The following is a 25,287-nucleotide window of genomic DNA, read 5'->3' on the forward strand; positions in this document are numbered from 1 at the left end:
CTGAAAACCTGCTTTTATAATACAGGTGTATAAGATACATTTTTGGTAGCTATGTTCTAAATGAAATTGTACACAGTATTGTAAATAGTGTCTTTTAATTGCTTGGACCTTGTCACTACATTAATAGAAAATTACAAAAATAACAATTGCTAGACATTTCTCCAACCCAGGATGCCAGAGATCTGTTTAATCAAGTGCTGTTTTAAGCCTTTTCTATTAATTACAATTCCTCGGAATAAGAAATCATAATTACTAGAAAATACTTGCCTTATTTAAAACTGCAGCATAAAATCTAATTTATAATAGCAGCCAGTAAATCAAGTCTTAAGTTTGTAGAACTAAACATAAATAATACCTGGGAAGGGACTTCCTAAGGCAACCAAGAATCTATGCTTACAATATGCAAGCTATAATTCCCCAAAATGAATGTACATAAAATGTTTCTAATTATACCATTACACGTTCATTAGCAAAATGCTTTGATAAAGCACTTAAATAAAATCTACACATTTTCCAATACAATCAGCATGATATATCATACTCTTTGGTATAATTTCTTGAAATTAATAAGATTTCCTACCTGTTAGTTACAGTTCAGTACTATAAACACTTTTCTTTCTGACCCAACACATAGATCAGGGCTGTCAAACTCCTGGCCCGCAGGCTGAATGCATCATGCGCTGGCCACGGCCATGCCCGGTTTAATGAAGGTCTTATCAGGAAAAAAAAGTCCCAATAAGTCACATTATGCTGCAGTGATGACATGAGTTTGACACCCCTAATATAGATGGTTTCACTAGTCACTGTTGGAATTTTTTCAATGGCTTTATGATTGCAAAATAATTTAAAATACTAGATGTTGCCAGCATAGTTTTAAATTTACCCTAATTATTACTAGAGATACTGTGTAGATGCCAAACAAATAAGTGCAAAGAGTTATTATTTCTATATATACTTAACTCCGAGAACCCTGTTATCCATTTATTTTTACTGATGCATTTGAATTTTTGTCTTTTAAGACAATTTTTGCTATAGTCAAGTTTTTGGTGTAATGGCACATGGGAATGACTTTGGGAGTTGGGAAGAGCCAGAGCCAGGGAAATGGTTGGACAACAGGCAACTTAGCCTAAGGAAAGTATGTGGGTATGGCAAACATCTCTGAAGGAACTTTCCTAGTTTCCTGGACCAAAAAGGCAACAGCAGAGACATATAATTTCAGAGCTGCAAGACAGCCTTACAAGATGGTCCAGAAAGGAAACACACTCAAGATGAGCTAAATATAAACCTCACAAGGATGACATCAGTATTGCAAAACATTTCTCCCTTGTCATCTTTAAGGTCCAAGAAACCATAGAAGGTCCTTTCTGAGACATCCACCTCCAGATGGCTTCCAGAGCCTAAGTTGCTGTTACCCAACTCTTCCCCTGGCTATGGCTCTTCCCTGTCTTCCAAGACCCTTCTCAGATATCATTACAATTAGCTTGCAGTAACTGATCTTTCCTATGTACCAAATAATTTAAGGGATAATATATTCGCTGTAACTTCTAGTTGTGGATTTGCGGAATTTGTCCTGTGTTCTAGCAGTCTGACTTCCTTTTATCTTATCTAGAGAGCACTAATTCATAGCACTGAACCACATTATCTGACCAAGAGGGTAATGAGACCTTGGGCCTAACTTGCACTGTAAAGATAGGATGCAGCATTGGGTCACAAGAACTGCATTATGTCTTTTATTTCTTCTCGTTTTAAAAATTAATTCGGAAAAGCCACATTGATACGTATAATTTGCATTTATTCTACCCCCTGTTGTTTATAATACTCAATATCGGTTTTTTTAAAAAAAAAAATCACTTGTACAAGTTTTGTTTTATGGATTGAAATAAGGAATGTAGAACTGTTGAGATACAACCTATTGCAATAGATTTAAAAATATGTTTCTAAATCTGCCAACGTTGTTAAGAGTCATAATAATGAGAACATTGGTGAATTGTGGGAAAGGAAATGCATGCATACAGTTCTTGTCAGAGTCCAGCATCCAGTGTCTTCCTACCCTCTAACACAGGGCTGTCAAACTCCCGGTCCGTGGGCTGGATGCATCATGTGCTGGCCACGCCCACATCTGGTTTCGCGAGGGGGGAAAAGTCCTGATATGTCACGTGATGCCACTGTGATAACCTGAGTTTGACACCCCTGCTCTAACAGATTAATGTAATCATTTACCGTTGTACTGAAAGTATACACCAGTATTTATTGATAAGGGATAGGATTAGATCCAAGATCAAAGAGAGATAGAAAAGACGGGGAATCTTGAACAATGAAAGCAGATGGCTGTGAATAAGGTCCCCTTTCTCCAGTTCCTTCCCTAGTTCACTCAATGTTCCTAGTACAGAGGGTTATGAAATCCAATCCCTCAATAACACTTTCATGCCAGATTATTTTCTATTTTAAAAAAGCAAGAACAGGAAGAAAAAGAAAGGAATGATTTCTGTTCATGGCTGAATAACCTGCAGACTTCAGAAAGAATATATTTATTGGGGATATCAGGCAAAAATGCTAACAAATAAAACCCGCAATTATTAAACATTCTAAAATGGGAAGGGTGAACATCACTTACCCATGTTTCCTAGAGATTAAAAATAATGTCCAAAATTGCTCAGTAAAATAATGTTCTCAATTAGCGCTTCAAATGGCTAATGAGCTGAGTAAGAAACCTTGCTTCTCTAATACTGTACAGTGTTGTAACAACACTGTATTGCAACAAATCAAGTCTGAAAGAAAAGGACTTTGATTATCAGAGAAAGTTAGAAAGTCATAGTTTTCGACTGGCTGCTTTACAACACCTGTACCATTACTACTGGTTAACTCATGATGGTTATAGGAAGGGGGGGGGGAAGGAAGTACCAAATATCAGTAGTCCACCAGATGATGATTGAGCCACATATAACTGTATTTTGGAATGTTAATGGTGAAATGCTATAGTAAACTATATGATTACCCTTTCCTACCGCACTTTTCTTCCACAGAACTGTTACGAAAGTAATGATACCAGCATGGCATTGCTTCACACATGAAGTTTGCAGAATCAAGTCACTGCCACAGTGCAGTTGGAATGCATAGTTTCTGCACTTTGGAGTCTTGCAGACTCTCGCAGGGCGTTTGAGAATTTGGCCCTTGTAATAGCTTATGTCCATGTTGCAAAAATGCACGTCACGAATCTTAAGGCATCAGACTTTCTGCACCGGAAGTGCTTATAAGCATCCACTGGATACCATCAACAATGTCATTTTCCGTGTCTTGTTAACATGCTGGAACTGTTCCATTGATTTATTGGCGTCTTCCTTAAAAAAATAATATCCAAGCACAAATGTATTGTAGAAATCTATTTGGAAAACAAAGTATTGCATTGAATAAAGATAAGTAAAGGCAAGTAAAAGACACTAATTCTGCACCGAAAATAGATTTCTCTGCTATGAATTGCTGTATGTAAGAAAAGCTTTCCAGAAAAGATACTAAAACACATATGAAACCTGATTTATGCTTTGCTAAGGCAGCTTTCTCTTGCCAAACTAACTGTTAATTTACAAATTATTCAGTGGTGGGATTCTTTGTTTTTTTACTACCAGTTCGATGAGCGTGGCCTCGTGGTCGTGGTGTGGCATTGTGGTCGTGGCAGACAAAGGCTACTGCAAAATCCCCTTCCCTCCCCACCCCACTAATCTGCTTTCCAGCTCCATCCTCTTGTTCAGGGCAACAACAACAACAAAGATCAGCTGGGAGACTGGGAGGCAGTGGGGCTGGAGCCAGCGTATTTGCCTGTTCTCCGAACTACTCAAAATTTCTGCTACTGGTTCTCTAGAACCTGTCAGAACTGACTGAATGCCACCTCAGAAATTATTATTATTTTTATACAGAAGAGGTTTCTACTCTGTCAATGCTTTGCAAACCTTCCATCTTCTCTGGAGTTCTTTTATCTGGTTGTTTTGGATTTAGCCTGCAACTTCATGAAATCTATCTAGTTTTTGGAAAAAATCCAAAATGATGTTTAGTATCAATACTGGAAATCCCTTTTCTATATTTCAGACAAAATTTGGATTTAAAGCAGCATTTGCCCCTCTTTCATACACTTACATTCATTTCTTTTGCAGAACAGAATTAAAAACTGCTAAATTTGGAAGCAGCTCAAATTAAATGAATGCTTAATATGGTAACCTTGTGGAACGAAGTGGTGAAAATAAACTAATATAAAAAAATATGCAAAGTAAGACAGAAAATATTTTATTATTAAGTGCTACTCAAGATCAGCCTATAGTGTGGCCCATGTTTTCTTTCCTGTTTACATAAAAAGATTTTGAAAGCAAAGTCATATTGATTTTTCTGAATATACATTTTCTTACCATTTTTCCTTCTCTGAAAGAAATGGATACTGAGATAAGATCAGCTCTCCAATGAAACTATAATATGTTTTTTTACACCTGAAAAAGAAGAAGAACCTGGTTTAGATGTTTTACACATCAGAAACAAAGGAGGGCACAATTATTTCTTAGTTTAGAATAGAACGAGTTGGAAGGGACCTTGGAGGTCTTCTAGTCCAGCCTCCTGCTCAATCAGGAGAACCTATAACGTTTTAGATAAGTGACTGTCCAGACTCTTGTTAAAAACATCCAGTGATGGAGCGCCCATGATTTCTGGAGGCAAGGTGTTCCACTGGTTAATTGTCCTCACTGTTAGGAAGTTTCTCCTTAATTCCAAGTTGCTTTTCTCTTTGATTAGTTTCCAGCTATTGTTTCTTGTCCTGCCCTCTGGTGCTTTGGAGAATAATTTCACCCCCTCTTCTTTGTGGCAGCCTCTCAAAGGCTAAAATACTGCTATCATTTCGCTCCTAATTCTTCTTTTCTTTATAGACTTCTTCATATGTTTTAGTCTCCAGCCCTTTGATCATCTTAGTTGCTCTTCTCTGAACTTTTTCCAAAGTCTCTACAACCTTTGTATAGTATGATGACCAAAATTGGTTGCAGTATTCCAGGTGTGGTCTTACTAGAGTTTTATAAAGTGGTACTAGTACTTCACACGAACTAGTTGTCTTTTGTTTGCTGATATTCACTGTCTCCTATGCCAGGTTTTTAAATTATTTTAATAGTGACTGTTTATATTTTAGATGATTATTTTAATGTATTTATTGTTTTAATTGTAGCATTTTGCTGAGAATCTTTTTATGAAATGGGCGGCCATATATTTGATAAATCCGTGGCACGACAAAACCGCGGTCCACTAAAGCGTGCCCGATTAAAGCGCGTACCTGACGTCATCAGCAGCGCGACAAATACGACCGCGGAGAAAAAAGGGCGCTTTAAAAAGCGCTTTTAAAGCAAGCCGATTCACGTAAAGGTAAGGGTTAGGTTTAGGTTTAGGGTTAGGGTTACGTTAAGCGTTAGGGTTAGGTTTAGGGTTAGGTTAAGGGTTAGCGTTAGGTTTAGCGTTAGGTTAAGGGTTAGGTTTAGGGTTAGGTTTGGGGGGGTTAGGGTAAGGTTTTTGCGTTAATTTAAACTTTACCGCTCACAGCGTGATGTTTTCGTCGCGCCGTGATGACGTCAGGTACGCGCTTTTGTCGAGCGCGCTTTAGTCTACCGCGGTTTTGTGGTGGAACCGATAAATCCTCTCCAAATATTTATTTTCCATAGGAATTGTGAAATCCTTCCCCAAGATGACTGCTGCCCGATAGGAAGAGTTTTCTCACTTGCCGATGATCTGCTGTTTTTTGTTGCCAAAGTTGGTTCTTTGGCAGTGTTGGGCCCCAGATTTAAATGGAGGCACTTAGGAATGACCCAAGATGACTTTTGGATGGCTGTGGACCCACACCTGGAAGTTAGGGTCTTGAAAACTGCAGTTCCCTCTGGGGGCAGCCAGAAAGTCATTAGTATTTTGTTGAACTTTTCCTATCAACAAACCATTTTGGAAAGCAAGCGTGGGTTTTAACTTCATTTTGCTTTGTTTTTTTTTCATCTTTAAAAGGTAATTGATTAGCCGAATGCTGATTTATTTCAAGCCCTTGCTGGATTTTATCTGTTCTTTTTTCCTTTGATCTATTTGGCTGTTTTTATTAACTTCAGCTTTTCCACATGGAAACATGGCCTTACTTTGGATAGTGAAAGTGGTTTTACATTTTTATTGGACACTAGCTGATAACTTGGCATTGCCTGGGTATTTATCTATAGGGGGAAAATGTCCAGACCAAACGTAATTTCTAATGTTGGATTTTCCCCTTTACCAGAGGGAGGCCCCTTATGGAGTACTGTGAAGCATGGCAACTCCACTGCGTTGTACAGTAGAATCCATTTTACAGAAGTACAGTAGAAGCCATTTTAAGGCACAACAGGCTGTATCTAATAGAACACACAAACTGAGGTGTGTTAGGAGTGTCTTACCCCTACGGTATTTTTTTATAGAGAGTAAACTATCTGTGTACCCAATTTGGTTGAAATTGCTTGAGGCATTCCAGAGTTATGTTGGAACATACACACACACACACACAGAGAGCCATTTTTATATATATAGAAGAAAGATTCACCACAGGGATTTTTAATTTTATCAATTTGCAAAAAGTTTGAAGTTTATTTTTCTTAATCCTTTTTAATTTTGGATCAAAATATCCAGAAAATATTGTTCTTTTGTCTTTTTCCTGTTCTTCTCCAAAGAACTCTTATCCACCACATTGAACAATACTGTATCGGACCACATACAAGGGAAGGAGGGTGATACTTGAGAAAAGACTGCTTGGCAGCATGCAGTTCTTAGCTGAAAACTTTTTTAAAACGTTTGATGAACTCATAACAACTGTGGAAAACATTCAGAGGCAAGTGACTGTAAATAAATTAAACCCACAAAAGGAATATGATTTCAAAGCAGTAGATTTGCTGGGAAGAAGTATGAACTCAGACTTAGAAACAACAGAGTTGACTCCATATGCCTCCCTGAAGTTCAAGCCTGCACTTTTATATAACAGTAGAAAATGGTCTGGGTCAGCTGTGGGATTCACTTACCTTCCCTACCAGTTCGCAAATGTGAGCGCATGTGCCCCGTCTGCATATTCACACTGCCTTCTGCGCATGCACAATGCTCAAGCATTATGTCAGGGCAGGTGGGTGGAGCCTCCCACAGCAGCCGCTACCGGTTCACCTGAACTGGAGAGAAGCAGCTGAATGCCACCTCTGGTCTGGATGGATAGTTGTAAAGTGGTCTTTTTAAAGTGGAATGAAGGAAGTTGGGGAATATATCACATTTAACTAGGGAACAATTTCATCTGAACTTTTTTGGGAGGACAAACTGACCTTGGAGATTGGATGTATTATATTTAATCAGTCAACAATTGATAGGAGATGGTATTAGGAAACAAACATGGATATTTGATCCAGGACCAATCAGGGTTAATATTTGGAATAATTTGGGATACTTATGAAGCCATAAATTTTCTACGAGTTTATTACCATATCAGTTCGTTAAGAAATGGTTTTTGGAATTTTAATCTTGTCTTTTATTATTACTGTTATTCCTGTTAAGTATTTTTTTTAAATTAATACTGCCTACAGATGATAGGTTAACAACTTGTAAATAGAATTAGTTATTTTAAATTCTTTGGGCCTATTTCACAAGGGGTGGAAAACAAATAATGTTGTATTAATCAACATTCAACTAAGGAGGACAATATGTGTATATGTGTTAGTCTTTTTTAATGCACTTTTTTCTTTTTAAAGCCTTGTTTGTTCTCTTTTCTTTTTTTCTTTTTAATTTTTTGGGGTGTTTGCTAACTTTTATTGAATAAAATAAAAATAGATTTAGGGGGAAAAATGAATTGTAAAATTCTGCCCTGTAACAAGCTAATAATTATGTATAATTATGTAATAATTATACATACCTGATTTAACAGTTTCATCTTCTGAACTGACCTCTACCCACTGGTTATCACTGGCGAGCAGTCGATTTTGAGATTCGCTGAGTGGCCTAGTAGGAAATGGCTGACTAGTAGAAGAGCTGAAAAATAAAATTTCTGTTAGAGAGAACAGTTTCTCACAAAGATTCACTCTTGCAATTCTTCATAAAATATGTTTAGAACTAGTCCAAAAGTTTTTCTGCACATTTTCAGTTAAAACAATTTAACTGAATAAGAGTTTCCAATACACATCCCCTATTTATTTGATCTGCCAGAATCAGCAAGAAATTAATGTACAATTATAATAAAAATAAAGTTTAAAAAACAAAAACAAAAAGAATGCAAACCAAAGAACCAAACTGATGTATCCCAGATAATGCTAGCCTAGTGTGTAACCCAGAAATGTGACTGGCTAGATTAATTCTATTTTCTATTCTAGCTTACCATAATAGGACTTTGCAAGTTTGAAAGTACAACTTTCATTTGCATTTACAACCCAAGAAACAAGGGAGTGTCCCTTCTAAGACATTTACCACACCCACATTCCTTTTGTGGACTTAGCTACCTCTTATCTGACCTTTCCTCTTGGTGTGGCTCTTCACTCTGCCTCCCAAAGCCATTAAACCAGGGCTGGGAGTCAGACGGTTCAGACCTGTTTAGGCAAACCGGATGCTAATTTTACATCTGGTTCGCTGAACTGGTAGTTGAAAGGACTGGCTGGCCCCGCCCACCCCACCCCACCCCACCCCTCCTAGAAGTCTCAATGTGGCCCATTTTGGATTCCAGGTAAGTTCTGGGCCTATGCAGAGGCTCTGGGAGGGCAAAAAACGGGTCTCCTGGAAGTTCCGGAAGTCTGGAAATAGGCCTGTTTCCAGCCTCCGGAGCCTGGGGGAGGAAGTTTTTGCCTTCCTGGAGGCTCGAGGAAAGCCTCTGGAGTTTGGGGAGGGCAAAAAACAGGTCTCCCTGAAGGCCGGAAATGAGCCCATTTCCAGCCTCTGGAAGGCTTCTGGAGCTTGGGGGAAGCTGTTTATACTCTCCTGGAGGCTTGAGGAAAGCCTCCGGAGCATAGGGAGGGTGAAAATACCCCCTCTGGTGGTGCAGGAGACCAAGTAGGCCATGCCCACCATGGTCACGCCCATGGCGTATCCAGTATTCTTATCAACTCTAGTCTTGTTTCTATGACCAATCTTACTGGTTTGTTATTAAAAAAACCTGGAAGAGTGGTTTCCTTCCACAGAAACCCACACCAAAATCTTTATTAGCTCTGTGTCTGAAGAGAGTGGGATTCCCACATCAGAATTTTTCTCTCTGCTCTAGAATAAGAAACTTCACAATCAGTCCAATATACCGTTTCAGACACAGGGATGCTGATGGGCAAGCAAATTGAAAGTTCCATGCCAGGCTTCTTCATATGTGTTACATTATCCATTCATTCTCTCATCCATGCTCATTGCAATTAGGCTTAAAACTATCTGGGAAATGAATTCTTGTCTCTGATTATCTGCTGATGAGATGAAAGTGGCCCCCTGTGTATGAGAACGTGCAGTAGCAGACTTCTGTGTACCTATGTAGAAAGCATTGTATGCACCTTTTAACAGTTTCATGTTGGCTTGAGACAGCGAGCTGCTCGGGATCCATAATCACCAGACGTGTTGGAAAGCTGCAACCATCTCCTAAGCTGCACAGTACAATAAACAAGGCAGAACAAGTATTTCATTAGTTTGCTGAATACACACAGCATAAACATCTAGACAATTTATGCTTTTCAACATCACATTACATGGAAGAGGGGTACATAGGTCATGAACATAACATATTCAGCACCAAGTATTGTACCTGTGGCAAGAAAGAACTTATTGTATCTTCAAGTAGCTTTCAGAGAACATTAACAGTTATTTGACATTAATAATTTGTCTGCAAATGTCAAAAGATGTCATCTATGAAGCGTTCATAAGCTGCTTTTCAGATCAGGAATGTCTGAACAGTATGTCCTTGCAATCGTTATCAGTATATTCCTGGTGCAGTCTATGTAATTCCAGAGTAAACTGTACTCTTGCTTAACTTTTTGGACCAAACAATTCTGAACCATTTACAATTTTTAATAAAGGCCTTTCAATATTGCTAAATAAATCATTCATGGAGGCAATATGGACATTAGGAGTTGAAAATTACTTGATGGCACATTGTCAATAAAAAAAAATTGTAACTGGCTAATTGGACTGCTGACTTCATCAAGTATTATAGGATTATTTGTAATGGCAATTACAAAAAGGCAGTATATTTAATAAACACCTTTTGAATTCACTGGTCCACATGCATTAGCAGCAACTAAAGTGCCTACATTATTGTTGGTTCATTGTATGATTAAAAGATGAGACTAATTCAGCAAAAAAAAATGTGTTTAATGCACAACTCAGAATATTTAAGAACTGGATGTTGACTTCACTAAGCACTAAGTATAATACAGGCAGTCCTCAGGTTATGACTACAATTGGGACAAGAATGTTTGTTGTTTTAGTGATACAGTTGTAAAGTGTGATGCCATATGATCACACTGCCTATCAACAGCAATCTGTGTGGGTTGAAAGAGATGATATATAGGGGACTGTGGGTGGGCGCTTTGAGGTGCAGGGAGGTGTGTGGTGATGAGCAAAAGGTACCCCAGAATGTGGTTGTGCAGCTGCAAAGGGGGTGGGCCCCCCAAAGGCAGGTGCTACTGAATGCAGGAGGGTAGATGAGTCAACATTATAGTGCAGGGCTGTGAAACCGGCAGCCCACGGGACGGATGCGTCACGTGCTGGCCACGCCCACGCCCAGTTTAGCATAAGGGAAAAAAGTCCTGATAAGTCACGTGACACTGCCGTGATGACGCAAGTTTGACACCCCTGCTATAGGGTATATTAGAAGCAGGAAGATCTTCCAACTTCCTGCCTATTTCTCCAGTGACTATTTTTGTGAGAAGCTGACAGAAAATGTAGGAAATTGAGATCACCTGACACATTGTAATCAGAAGCCAGGTATTGAATATCTGGATTGTGATCATGTGACCACAAGGATGCTACTCTGGCTACATGGTTGCAGTAAATCCCCTTCATTCAGTGCTGTCATAATTTTGAATGGTCACTGAACAAGTGATCATAATTCAAGGATTACCTGTATGGCTAAGAATAATCATAAAGTACTATTTTGGTTCAATATTAGTGTGTTAAATTTAGAATGCTATATCAATTTTTAATTATAGTCACAGACCAGAATATAGTATATAGTTGTATTAGATGAATATCATTTAAGGATTTATATACTTCTGAACTCTATACCCAAAATTTAGAATTTATAACTAAAATATATAAATGACAGTACCTTGTAAAAATAGGGAGCAACCAGTATTTCTTTTCATCTCCAAAAACCTCTTTTAGGTTTTTTTGACAGCCAAGAGAGAAGCCATTTTTGTCAGGCCCATTTCGAAACATTGGTGCCCGAAAAGCTTCTATATCACACATAAAGAAAGGAAAACAAATTAATCAATTTAGGACAGTGAGAAAGTCTTCCATGGCGGAATATTAAGAATAACAGAATAAAGCATCTCTTAGATTGAGTCATCTCTCATGAAAATATTGTCACCTGCAAGGCTATAAAACATGTTACAGCTGTTAAACTACATTTGAGAATACAAATCTACAGCATCAGTTTTATTTCGTTTGATCAGACCATTATAAAAATTTTAAAAAAACAAGAGAACAAAACCAATACTTTAGAACACTATCATTTGTCTAGCTAAACAGGATTGTGCAATATTTATTTTGGTCAGCAATTAAAAAACACAATTTTCCTTTCAAGCCCTTTGCAATTATTAATATTAATTTCTGGATACAGAATAAGCTACTTTTCTGTAATTTCCATTTTGTGTAAACTAGAAGCATGCAGATATACAGAAATACTTATTCACTCCCCTTTAAACAGGCAATGGGTGTATAGTCCATAACAAAGTGATTGTGGCCTGGCATCAATAGGGAGATTTTTTTTTTCAATCTCCCCAAAAGTTTCTGTAGCCAGAAATAACTCCTGTCATCATCATTGCCATTTCATTTATTCATTTTCTTAGCTATGTTAAGTTTAGTTTGATAAGAAAAGAAACAGAAATCTGATCTTTGCTGATACAAGATTGTAAGTCTAAAGACACTTTAGAGGTGTTTACAAAAGGACGCAAGGAGTGAAGCAACCTAGAACTAAGGAAAGATTTCCTGAGATTTAGAACAATTAATCAGTGGAACAACTTGCCTCCAGAAGTTGTAAATGCTCCAACACTGGAAGGTTTTTAAGAAGAGATTGGATAACCATTTGTCTGAAATGGTAAAGGGTTTCCTGCCTAAGCATGGGGTTAGACTAGAAGATCTACAAGGTCTTTTCCAACTCTATTATTCTACTCTGTTCTGTTCTCTTGGGCCTAATTATATGCAAATATGATCAGATATTAAATTTACAGGGTAATCTAGGGTCAGATACAACTTTGACACAGTTTACAGAATTATGGTGAGAATGAATTGGAGAACCTGGAGCTGCTAGGTCAGTGGATGGGGTAGGAACTAAAGAATAACAGAAATAATAAGAATAATAATCCCTGTAATTTACTAACCAATTGTTGATCTGTTTTTACCAACTAGCCAGCAGTGGTAACTAAACAATGACAGTATGCTGATGAAGAACATGGCAGCCACAAAGAATAGAAAAAGTACATGGAATTTTGCATGGGTGTCTGGAAGTTCATTCTGAAAAGAAAAAGAAAAGAACTATATTAATGCATTTTCATCCATTTTTTGTTCAAATGAAATTTTCTTACAACTATTTTATTCCGAATTAAAATAAATAACATGAATTCATGTACAGCAACTAACATTTATATGTGACCTTGACAACACACAGTGTATTTCTTTATGGTCATAATTTCACAACTAACAGACAAAAATCACTGAACTGGAAAGGTTAACAACTGACTGCCAGCCAGTCAAGTTAGGAGGAAAAGAAATATTGTTCAAATTCATCTTGTTAAATTGGACATTAAGGAAGGATAGAAGAGCTGACAAATTGGCACAATGGAATAACTAATGATTTGCAAGGGAATAGTTGTTGCACTGGTTGAAGTAAGAAAGATTTAAGCAATGTTTTCATTAAGGAAGAAAAGAATGATAATATAAATGATGCATTAAAAGAATTTAAGGAAACTTCTTGAAAATCAAGATTTTAAGGGAGGAATTCTTTGACTCATCAGACGACTTTTCAGGATTTTCTCCACTAAGGGAAAAAGCAACTCTATAGATATATAGAAGAGAAGGCTGACTTTCAGATTGTATTTCCACCAATAGATATGGAAACCTCTGTAGTTGATATTTAGCAGGGGCAGTGATCTGAGAAAAAAAAAACTTGGAATCTGCAGAACTCATGGTATTTCCAATCCCAACACACTCCAAACCATGTCTATTTCAGATGATGTTGATTAATGCCTTCTCTTGAAATCAATTTAAAGATTACTTTGGTGTTAAGAAAATGGCTGTGTATTAGGTGCAGACAAGCAACACTGCAGCCTTCTCCCATATAATCTTGAGAGAGAATCAGAGAAGGATTAATCCATAGGCTAATTAAATTAACTCAAAGAAGGAAGTACTCCACTTTGTTTTTCTTTTAACTGGAACATATGTGTGTCAGTGGTGGGATTTACTTACCTTCCCTACTGGTTCGCAAATGTGAGCGCATGCTGCGCATGTGCAGTGCTTGCACATTATGTCAGGGCGGGTGGGCGGAGCCTCCCGCAGCTGCCGCTACTGGTTCGTATGAACTGGAGAGAACCCGCTGAATACCACCTCTGATGTGTGTGTGTGAGATAATAGCAATAGCACTTAGACTTATATTCTGCTTCACAGTGCTTTTACAGCCCTCTGCATAGGGTTTACAGAGTCAGCCTATTGCCCCCAACAATCTGGGTCCTCATTTTACCCACCTCGGAAGGATGGAAGGCTGAGTCAATTTTGAGCCTGGTAAGATTTGAACTGCCAAATTGCAGTCTGCCACTGGTCAGCAGAAGTAGCCTGCAGTATTGCACTCTAACCACTGTACCATGATGTTGATAATTTTTATTTACTGTCTTACTACTATTTTTTTTAAAAAAATATGTTAACCGTATATTCTTGGGTGATATGGATAAGACATTTTAAGGGATCCACAAATGTTTAAAATCGACAATTGTATATTTCTGACTATCAATGAGGGAATTAAGCCAACTTTTTCCACTTTCAGCCTACACAAGAACAACAGTTACTAAAAGAAGGAGCCCACAAAGCACTGTCCACAAAGAAAGGGAACAAAAGGCTACTGATTTTTTGGGGGGCTGCTGCCCTTCTTCCCCAAAATAAAGTGACTTCAGAAAGCATAAGTTTATTTCTGTTCAGTGAAGACTCTTTTGGTAGTGAACAAAGAGCTCAAGGAATCTGATATTAATGGTTCAGGAAGGGCATAATCTAGGCTGGACGAACAAGACCAAATTTCTAACAGGTTTTCCTCACCACGTAGGCACTTTAAAGTTCAAGGGAGGAAGACCTTCCTTTCTTCTCTTTGTAATGATTATTTTTCTGTGTGTGCAGGGAGAAATGGGAAGAGAATTAAACTGCAGGTGTGAGGAAAACACCCTGAGATTCTGAAATGGTATGGCTCTGGATCACATCCTCTGAAGACATAGCAGTGGCCTAACCAGAATCATCTCGCTTATTTGCAGAGACTTGTTGCAAAACTTTTGAGGGTTTAAACCAGGACTGTCAAACTGGCGGCCCATAGGCTGGATGTGCCATGTGCAGACCACGCCTGCCCTGGCTCTGCAAAGGCAAAAAACTGCGATATGTCACGATACATCACATGATACGATCGAGCATGACAGCCGTGGTTTAAACTATTTAAACAAGATTATACCTCATACATTTCCAAACAGCTTTGTATCGTAAGAGTACACGGTACGCAGGAGAAAGAAAAAGAGAATTTTATATATATATGTTATATATATATATATAACACTAAACTTTCTTCTCTACACGTGAATCTTCAGTATATGGAATATATATATATATACATACATACATACATACATACATACATACATATATACATATATATACATATACATATACATATACATATACATATATATATATATATATATATATATATATATATATATATGCTCTCTCCATATACTGAAGATTCATGTGCAGAGAAAAAAGTTTAGTGTTTTATTAATGTAGCACAATTTTTATGTGCACAAATTGCTAAATACCTTATTAAACAATTAATAGCTTCATATTAAGAATTCAGAAGCATATTCCTTTTAAACAATGACAATACAACGGGGAACTGAAATTGCTTCTATTAATAAAATATAGATAACATTAACATCCATTTAATTGTCTGTCAGTATATGCTATGCTTCAGAGCACCAATTTCTCCCTCAGGCATTAAATAAAACGCATATTGCTAATTGTAAAAAACTAGAAATATTGTATAATAATATTGTAACCTACTATGAGAAATAAATGTACAAAATAACATACTAGCAGAGACTACTGCTTAAATTGCATTTTACCTTTGGACAATTCTCAGCAGATTTCCTGCGGCAAAGCTTTGTGCAAATAAAGACAATATTAAAAGGCTATAACCCCTTAAGACTAGTGTTCAGAACAAGTAAAAATGATGTTAGAAATTTGATGGTCTTTGCGTGCACAAGGTGTAAAGCGTGCAGTATTCAATGTCAAGAGGCCAATAGTTTACATTCACTGAATGAATATGTGAAGATGAACTTGTGTTTGCGTAATGAGATAAAGGAGTCACTGATTTTAATGGTGTACATTCAAGGCACACCATTAAAATTAAGAGATCTATTCATTGCTCTCTCTAATTTTCATTATCGGAAGCCCAACTTGGAACCATCTCTACAATAGAAATCAACTAAGAAACTTACTGGTAATTTCTGTCTGCATTCATCATAATTTGAACTAAAATTTGTTACCCAATTATGAATCAAAGCATTTTGACAGTATGATTTATTATTTGATTTCTCTGACCCTTTAATCCAAATGGTCCCTGTACTTATTCATCTCCTGGAAGAATGTTTAGGAAAAGTTTTAACACAGACACAAGACACATGCTCTGTCCAGCTTCTCCACCCGGTAATCTTAGTTGCCAACTCCAGTTGAAAACAGGTTTGCAAATTCCTTCCTGCTTATATGATCAACATGTACAATAAAATACGTATACATATGGCAACCTTTTTAAACATGTGCATATTAGCTGGAAATAATATTCCAACAAAAAGCCATGTTAAAAAAGATTAATAATGTGAACAGGCATGAACATGCAGAAGACTAACAGGGTGCATCCATAAACATCAACTAGGAATCATAAGACATGATGAAAATACCTTATTCTCACAATATGGATAGATTCAACCATAGTTTCAACTGCGGAAAATGTGAGAATCCTAGACAATAATGCTAGGGAATGTCTCAAAGCATTCAGACAAATTAACCATAAATAGACACACTATATTGCCAAAAGTATTTGCTCACCATCCAAATAATCAGAATCAGGTGTTCTTCCATGGCCACAGGTATATGAAATCAAATATAGGCATGCAGACTGTTTTTACAAACATTTGTGAAAGAATGGGTCGCTCTCAGGAGCTCAGTGAATTCCAGAGTGGAACTGTGATAGGATGCCACCTGTGCAACAAATCCAGTTGTGAAATTTCCTTGCTCCTAAATATTCCACAGTCAACTGTCAGCTGTATTATAAGAATGTGGAAGTGTTTGGGAACGAAAGCAACTCAGCCACAAAATGGTAGGCCACGTAAACTGACAGAGTGGGGTCAGCGGATGCTGAGGCGCATAGTGCGAAGAGGTCACCAACTTTCTGCAGAGTCAATCGCTACAGACCTCCAAACATCATGTGGCCTTCCAATTAGCTCCAGAACAGTGCGCAGAGAGATTCATGGAATGGGTTTCCATGGCCGAGCAGCTGCATCCAAGCCAGACATCACCAAGTGCAATGTAAAGCACGCCGCCACTGGACTCTAGAGCAGTGGAGACGCGTTCTCTGGAGTGACGAATCATGCTTCTCCATCTGGCAATCTGATAGAAGAGTCTGGGTTTGGCGGGTGCCAGGAGAACGGTACTTGTCTGACTGCATTGTGCCAAGTGTAAAATTTGGTAGAGGGGGGATTATGGTGTGGGGTTGTTTTTCAGGAGCTGGGCTTGGCCCCTTAGTTCCAGTGAAAGGAACTCTGAATGCTTCAACATACCGAGACATTTTGGACAATTCCATGCTCCCAGCTTTGTGGGAATAGTTTGGAGCTGGCCCCTTCCTCTTCCAACATGACTGTGCACCAGTGCACAAAGCAAGGTCCATAAAGACATGGATGACAGAGTCTGGTGTGGATGAACTTGACTGGCCAGTACAGAATCCTGACCTCAACCCTTTAGGATGAATTAGAGCGGAGACTGAGAGCCAGGCCTTCTCATCCAACATCAGTTGTGTGACCTCAAAAATGCGCTTCTGGAAGAATGGTCACAAATTCACATAAACACACCCCTAAACCTTGTGGATAGCCTTTCCAGAAGAGTTGAAGCTGTTATAGTTGCAAAGGGTGGACCGACATCATATTGAACCCTATGGATTAGGAATGGGATGTCACGTACAGTAAATTCATATGTGAGTAAAGGCAGGTGAGCGAATACTTTTGGCAATATAGTGTAGATAGAGATTACACATCATTCAGAAAAGTCAATAAACCATTAAGGAAACAACAACAACAAAAACAAGAGTACATTCTCTCCAGCAGCCAATACCCAGAATAAGCAAAGATCAGACAAAAAAAAATCAAAACAAAAACAATATCCAAATCAAGGAACCACCAAAGAGAAAACCATATCCCTACCATCACTGATAGAGCAAGCTACTATATATATAAACAGAGAGCAAACCCAACTCCCTGTTAATGATGTTACCTATTCAGGTAACTAAATAACTGCAAGCAAACGACCAAACTCAGAGACTACTAGGACTTCACACATGAATTAATATTTGAGTAAGTTATATTGAAATGCTGAAATGTACTATTTGACAAACAGCACAAATTAGGAATATTTTTTGGAAGAACAACAAATCATGGAAACAAGTCTCAGATACACACATACATACACACTCATCCTCCTAGGGATTATTCAAAAACTTACTTTAGAAAATGAACTGAGCTCTAAGAGGAAGATGAAGGGTCTCTAAATATGGTAAATTAGCTGATAACCCGGAGTTGTTCAGGTATTTATTTATAGGGGGGAAATATCCGGACCAAACGCAATTTCTAATGTTGGATTTTCCCCCTTACCAGAGGGAGCCGCCTTGTGGAGTACTGTCATTACCATGGCAACTCCACTGCGCTGTACAGTAGAAGCCATTTGAAGGCACAACAGGCTGTATCGTAACAGAACACACATCCCAAGGGGTGTCTTACCCCCACAGTATTTGTTTCCAGAGAGTCAGTCATTTATGTACCAAGTTTGGTTGAAATTGCTCAAGGCGTTCCATTTTTATATATATAGATAAATAAATTGGATTTGCGTTCTCTCTCTCATTCCCCATCTCAATCTTTTCTCCTTCTGAAGAAAAAAAGAATTCTAATGATATAATTACATTGGAAGGGAACAAGAAAGCAAAAAAGCAGCAAAATTGGGTGAAGATGAGGCAAAGAGATGAACTCTTGTTTAGGTGTCACAAAAGGCTTAAAATTCACAAGGCAACAGACCTTCAGATAATTATCATGGTTCAGGATAATCTTCAAAGGCATTGGTGCTTTGCCACAATCTCTGCAGCCATTTTCACTTCTTGATTATGTCTTTATTTTCAACTGTTTTAATATATTTTTCAATGAATAGCCAGAAACGTCTCCAGGGACACCAGCTGATTAATAAATTGGAAACTTCCTGAGCTTTATTGCTGAGGTTCTGCATACTTGTTGAGGCTAAGCCTGTGCATGATGCTCCAGGTGGCTCAAATGCTGTCTTCTACAGCTTTCCCTTTATGGTTAAGTGTGCAATAGGGGGGGGATGGACTGACAGGTGGGGGGGACAGGTACTATCAGAAAAAGTTGTCCCCTAAAACAGATAATACCCATTCCCCTATTTACTGGTAATTAATCTTAAAAAAAATTCATCTCAAGTTAATATGATAATACAAACTAAATTAAAATAATTGATACTTAATGTGAAATGTTAAGGAAATATGATGACCAATTTTGCTCAAAATTAATGCTACATAAAAAAACCTTGCAGTCTGTGAATCTAGAAAAGCCACAGATCTAGTGCATCCATAGCTCTATTCCAGATTCTGCTCAAATCATTGGGTCAGTTCACTAATGGAAGCAGGCAGTCCAAGTGCATCAGGATATCTATAGATATTTTTTTATCTACTTTCAACAATAATTCATATTTTTAGCTGTAGTTTTGGCAAAATTAAGTCATTTTGCCATTACCCCCCCCCCCCCCCCGGATTATCTCTCTCTCTCTCTCTCTCTCTCTCTCTCTCTCTCTCTCTCTCTCTCTCTCACACACACACACACACACACACACACACACACGCAAAATATCCTACAGAATAACAAGTATCAAAGCTGACAAAAATATTGACATGGCTTACCTATAAATTTCATAAACAAACAAACAAACAAACAATGCTAAACTATGTTTTCTCACTAAGACACAAAATAATAACATATCATGGTAAACAATATGTCGTTATGAATCACGATGCTGGTTGCATGCAACCCAGTAAAAACAAACCATGAGAAAGAAAGGAAGGAAGGAAGGAAAGAAGGAAAGTGAGAGAAAGAAAGATAGATGAAAGATAGATTCTTGTTCTTAGATATTTAGTAATAACAGAATAAATGCAGTGCCAGTGACAGAATGCTCAAGTGGAAAACGTAGCCTCCAGGATATCGGCTGGTTGAATCAGTAATCTCAGCTTCAACTAACTTTCCTCTCAATAGGAACATACATATTATGCTTTAATAAGACCAAGTATTGATATGCAAAGATTATTTTAGCACATATCACCTTTTATTTCAGTGGGCCATGCTGCAATATCCAGGAAGGTTTGGTTAACTACAGTTTTCCGTTACATTTCAAAGTTTGGAATGCATCAAGATCTTAAAACAAACTCAAATCAAATTTGAAAATCAAACATTTCAAATTTCATTAAGAATCCTTTTATCTTGCAATTCCTCAGCTGTGACTCAGTACAAAGTCTTCATTACTTAATGTGCATGTACCACAACATGCCAAGAAAAGAAAAGGAACTGCATGAATTGTACCAGGGAAATATCTGTATTTGCCTGAATCATGAAGAGATATCACAGATGTGTACAGGTTAACAATAAATAACCCCTCAAGTTTAGGTTTACCCTGAGTGTGTGTGTATATGCTTCTCCTGGAAGCACGAAGCCTGAAGCTGACGAATGAGGCTTCGTCGAAACGTCGCCAAGACACCTCCAATTTTACGTGGGAGAAAACACGAATAACCAAAGACATATATATATTTGTATGTGTGTGTGTGTGTGTGTGTGTGTGTGTGTGTGTGTGTGTATAAAATGCAAAAATGCATCTACAAATTATTTCTACTATAAACACGTTTCATTTTGTGCTTACTTAATGTATAAATTATTCACATTCAAGTAACGTCTTTCACAGTCTATGAATGATAGCCAATTCTTTTCCAAAACCACAATGTTGCTATTCCAAAGGTTTAAAGCAATATTAAAAACGATCTGACTTATGGAACCAGGTCATGCTATTCAATTAGAATGAAGATTAAAAATCAGGTTTATTTTGAAATTAGAAGAGGGCAATGTTGATATGAATGTCATACAGTACATATAGAATGTGCTTTCTTAAAACATGCATGAAAAGCCGACATAAAAGGTACAATCCACAAGACAGCAAATTCGGCTGCAGTGAAGCAAAAACCATGTATTATTTATAAACTTTAATTATTTAGTATTTTACTACTTCACCTCAAACTGATGACAGTTAGGTATAGTATGAAGCATAGTATATTTCATGAAGCATGAAAACACAATGCTTCTGTATTTTTTTTAAGATTAAAACTTTTAATTTTAAAGAACTTACTGTCCAAAACTTTATGAAATACTGAAGAACCGTAGCAGCAACAAACAGACAATACAGGAGGGAATAAAATAAAAAGAGGAGAAAAAACTTGTAGTTGGAAAATCCCACGCAGTTATTCACCCTGGAAAAGGAAAAAGAAATAGCCATTTTTTCCCTTCTACAGAAGAGTTAAACAAATTTCTGCAGCCATGTTATAGATGGGTTCAAAAACAGTTGCTAATGGGATTGCCTGTAATCTCAGAACAAGACTCTTTGTATCACAGTCAGTTGCTTTTTCCTAGAAAGCAAACTTAAAGGCGTTGCTGTTTGTTACCCTTCCAAAATATTTTCTAGTTCTTTGGCCTGTTTTTAACCTTTCGTGGGGGTGGGGTGAGGAAAAGAAGAAGGCATTAGATTCATTTCTGAACAAAGAACTAGGGACACCTATAAACCTATTTGGAATTTAAGACTATTGCTGAAGATGAAGATGGTAGTAAAGACTGATATTAACGTTTATTTTATTTAAAAAAATCTTAAAATAAAAATCAGATTGGACTCTTAGGCTCTTTGACTCTACTAAAAGCATAAAAGTTTGCATTGCAGCACATTTTATTTATTTATTTTAATTTATATAGCTTCCCACCTCATCATAATAACAAAAAATACATATAACAAAAAATACATAACTGACAGCTGACTTAAAACCACAAACCACCATCAGAGTAGCCATGTCACAGGGTCTGACATACAATACTAAAATAAAAGTGTCTTTGTGTATATACAAAATTTACTATAATTCAATATATAAAGTATATTATATACATATAAACATTCTTGAGGGGATACTTGTTTAATGTCCATCACAATAAAAGGGTTAAAGGCCAAAAATGCCCCTGGGACTTGGGGATCCTCATCTTTCTTCTAGTCAGTGTATAACAATTAAAAGCAGAACATTAATATGTATTTATCAAATATCGCTAGCAATGTTACCATTTAACCTTGCTCTTAATAAAGCTTCCATTAATTTAATGAGTCACGATTGTCTAAGACCATTTACAAACTAGAGATTTAAAGCATCTTCAGAGAATTACTCAACTATTCAGCTGTCTCTGAAGCATTATAAAGCCTCTCTTGTTACTATTATTTTAACAAAGTTGTAGTTGATGATTCTAGAATGTGCTATTTACTGCTGGTGAGAAAATAACCTAAGGTTCTTATTGTAAGAAAATAAAAATAAACCTAACTTAAATTTAGACTCTGTTCGTAGTTCACTCTTTAAATTTCCACCTAATTATTCTTATTCTTTACTTATTTTGTGCATACCCAATAATAAAAGAGCTTACTTATTGGTTTTGGTACAAAAGCAAGGAGGAATAAAAAAAAACATACCAAGGACAATGATGATCCATTTTCAGTACACATCTAAAATAAAAGAAGCCATCCGAATCAATGCAAAGGTGATAAATGAATATTATTATGCTTTTTTCAATAAATATATCTAATATCAAACTTTCAAACTTTTTTTTCCAGCACTGTAACATCTTGGAAACCATTGATCACTCCACCTCTGTACCCAGATTGTTTAAAGCAGTTAAGAAGAAGCAAAATATTACAAGGTAGGTTCATGCAGTTTTCCTATCTAGTTTCATTCACAATAAAATACAATCAAGAAAATCAGAACACAGTTGTAACTTGAGAAAAAAAAGGAGAGGCATTCTTAGAACCCCCTTTTCACTCAATCCATTTTACAATAGGGAGAAGAAATGAACAGAGGAGTGCATAATGTGTACATATTCTCTTGCATCAGAGGTGGGTTCCTACCAGTTCACACCTATTTGATAGAACTGGTTTGTCAAATCTACCGAACCAGTTAGAAGAGGTTCCACCAGTGGACCCGGAAAGCAGGCCACACCTACAGAAGAGGTTACCAAAAATTTTGAAACCCACCACTGTCTTGCATGTAGAAGAACAATAAAGAGACACTTGGCACAAAAGTGGCAAAACCTTGCTATTCTTCCACATAATTACAATTTTTCTACCACTATCTTTCATTTTCAAGTTCCTGGAAGGATTTTTTTCCCCATGCATCTGGTGTTTACTACCTTTAGCATTAATTCAAATTAAAACACTAATTGTCTGGGGAAAATGCTGTTACTACCAAGCATCACACTCAGCTTCTCGAGACTGCATCCTTTCAAAGCAGATTAATGGAGCACAACAGCATTAATGATATACTGAATGCATTCATTTTCAGCTTTGGGCTGTAATACTGACACAGGAATTTCAAAGGTTGTGAGAAGGAGTACTATGGGCTGTCCATTGCCAAGAAAGCAGGATAGTGGAGTCAATGCTGTAGAGTCCTATCTTACTTCTGTCACAGATTTGGTTCAGAGCCTCTTATAGTTACAAACAAAACTTTCCACTCTTGACACGACCGAATGAACCCACTGTTTTCTGCAAAAGCCCACTCCCCATTAGCTCCTCGTTTGTTTCCTATGGGAGGGGCCAATCACCTCCAAGGTGTGGCTTTACTCTTAAGTCGACCCTGCTTTCTTAATTGTTTTTGTCTTCTGGCAGCTCTGCGCATGCGCAGAGTGCCTCACTGCTGTCTAGCTCCCTCTCTGCCTCTGACGCAGAGCGCTCGTCTGAGCTTTCCTCAGCCCTCAGGACTGGCCCATGTTCCTCCCCAACCTCCTCACTGTCCAGCTCTGCTGCCAGCTCTGCTTTTATATATATATATATATAATATATTTAAAGTCACAACCCCTGGTATGCCCAAATATGGGAGGAAGTTCACTGCTTCCATTCTCTGTCCATCGGCTCATCATAAGAGACCATCCAGACAGAAACCCAATATTTTTACTGTTGCCTTTGTTACAGCACAAATACAACACACACACACACACACACACACACACACACACACAAGATATAGGAAAACTGCAATAGCAATTAGACATATACCGCTTCACAGTGCTTTTACAGCCCTCTCTAAGCGGTTTACAAAGTCAACATATTGCCTCCAACAATCTGCGTCCTCATTTTACCAGCCTCAGAAGAATGGCAGGTTGAGTCAACCTTGAGCTGGTGGGACTTGAACTGCCAAACTGCTGGCAATCAGTTTATCATAAAATAAAACCACAATAAAATTACAATAATATGGGGCCATAGAATTGCAATAGGCTAGACTTTATAATTCGATATCTAAGGAAACTAAGGAAACTGCTTCTGGTGTATCTGAGATGAAAGCACCATCAGGAAAATTCATGAGTATCTGAGCAATCAATGTTTCTTTGCCATGGCAACCCTGACATATACCAGACTGTGATTTTTATTGCAGTCACAGCATAATATAACCAATGTAAACATAATTTGACTGCAATTCTGGGTAACCATGGCTCCCAATGCTTGCTTGGGAATGATAAGCAAGGCATCTTGGCATGGAAAGCATGATAAACAAATATTCAGATTCTTCAGTGAGTTAATCTGTTCTGCTCACATAAAGATCCAAATGAATGTCAGTGAGCAGTGCACCAGGATTGCTGTAACCAAGTAATGCGGTTGTAAAATGCTACATCATGTGTGACTGCATTGCTTAAAGACAGAAACCAAGGAACTCCCAGTTGTCCTCATAACCCCAAAGACCTGTGGGGCATAAAGCAGGAGGAGTCCCAGGTAGGGAGTGTAGGAATGAGTCTTGAGAGGCCTGGTGCAGGCGACACGTAAGTTGGGAGAGGGAGTGCTGCAGAGGCCAGGGAAGGAGGATGTGAGATGCATACAAGTGCAGAGGGGTCAGGGCAGAAGGAAGTAAGATGGTATGCAAGAAGTAGGGGACTTATCAGAGCAACTGTGCAACCTTCCCTGCTGGCAATCCTCATTGATTTTGCTTGGGATAAGCTGGCAGGGAAGGCCTCAAATGGTCACACCATGACTGGGATGTTACTACAAAAAGCATCCTTAAAGCATCCTTAAACATAAAGTGCTGGTTATCAATCACTCAGATTGCAATTGCCATGATTGTGAGGGTGCTACAATGCCGGAGTTTTGAGGATTAATTGTAAATACTACTCATTCAGCATTGTTGCAACTCGGAAGACATGCTGAAGAAGTGGTCAGTAAGCGAGGACTACCTGTATGTGGAAAAGGAACTCTGTGATTTCAGGTCTGAAGATA

General features: G+C 37.8%; 1 protein-coding gene across 2 annotated transcripts in view; it reads right to left on the reverse strand.

The window, feature by feature from the left end:
* Positions 1-2,124: 2,124 nt before the first annotated feature.
* Positions 2,125-25,287, reverse strand: part of ZDHHC20 (zinc finger DHHC-type palmitoyltransferase 20) — a 53,478-nt gene continuing 30,315 nt past the window's right edge. Inside the window, exons 6-13 of one of the 2 annotated variants that reach the window (XM_032219749.1) lie at positions 22,504-22,536; positions 21,136-21,256; positions 12,558-12,690; positions 11,285-11,411; positions 9,513-9,602; positions 7,910-8,025; positions 4,395-4,472; positions 2,125-3,338 (exon numbers count right to left, since the gene is read on the reverse strand). In XM_032219749.1, coding sequence (XP_032075640.1) covers positions 4,435-4,472; positions 7,910-8,025; positions 9,513-9,602; positions 11,285-11,411; positions 12,558-12,690; positions 21,136-21,256; positions 22,504-22,536 — 658 coding nt within the window. In that variant the 3' untranslated portion in view covers positions 2,125-3,338; positions 4,395-4,434. Of the gene's footprint in view, positions 3,380-4,394; positions 4,473-7,909; positions 8,026-9,512; positions 9,603-11,284; positions 11,412-12,557; positions 12,691-21,135; positions 21,257-22,503; positions 22,537-25,287 lie in introns of both variants that reach the window. The other variant, XM_032219748.1, reaches the window with a different exon arrangement.

The sequence above is a fragment of the Thamnophis elegans genome, chromosome 6 (genome assembly GCF_009769535.1).
Source record: "Thamnophis elegans isolate rThaEle1 chromosome 6, rThaEle1.pri, whole genome shotgun sequence".
NCBI classification, from domain to species: Eukaryota; Metazoa; Chordata; class Lepidosauria; order Squamata; family Colubridae; genus Thamnophis; species Thamnophis elegans.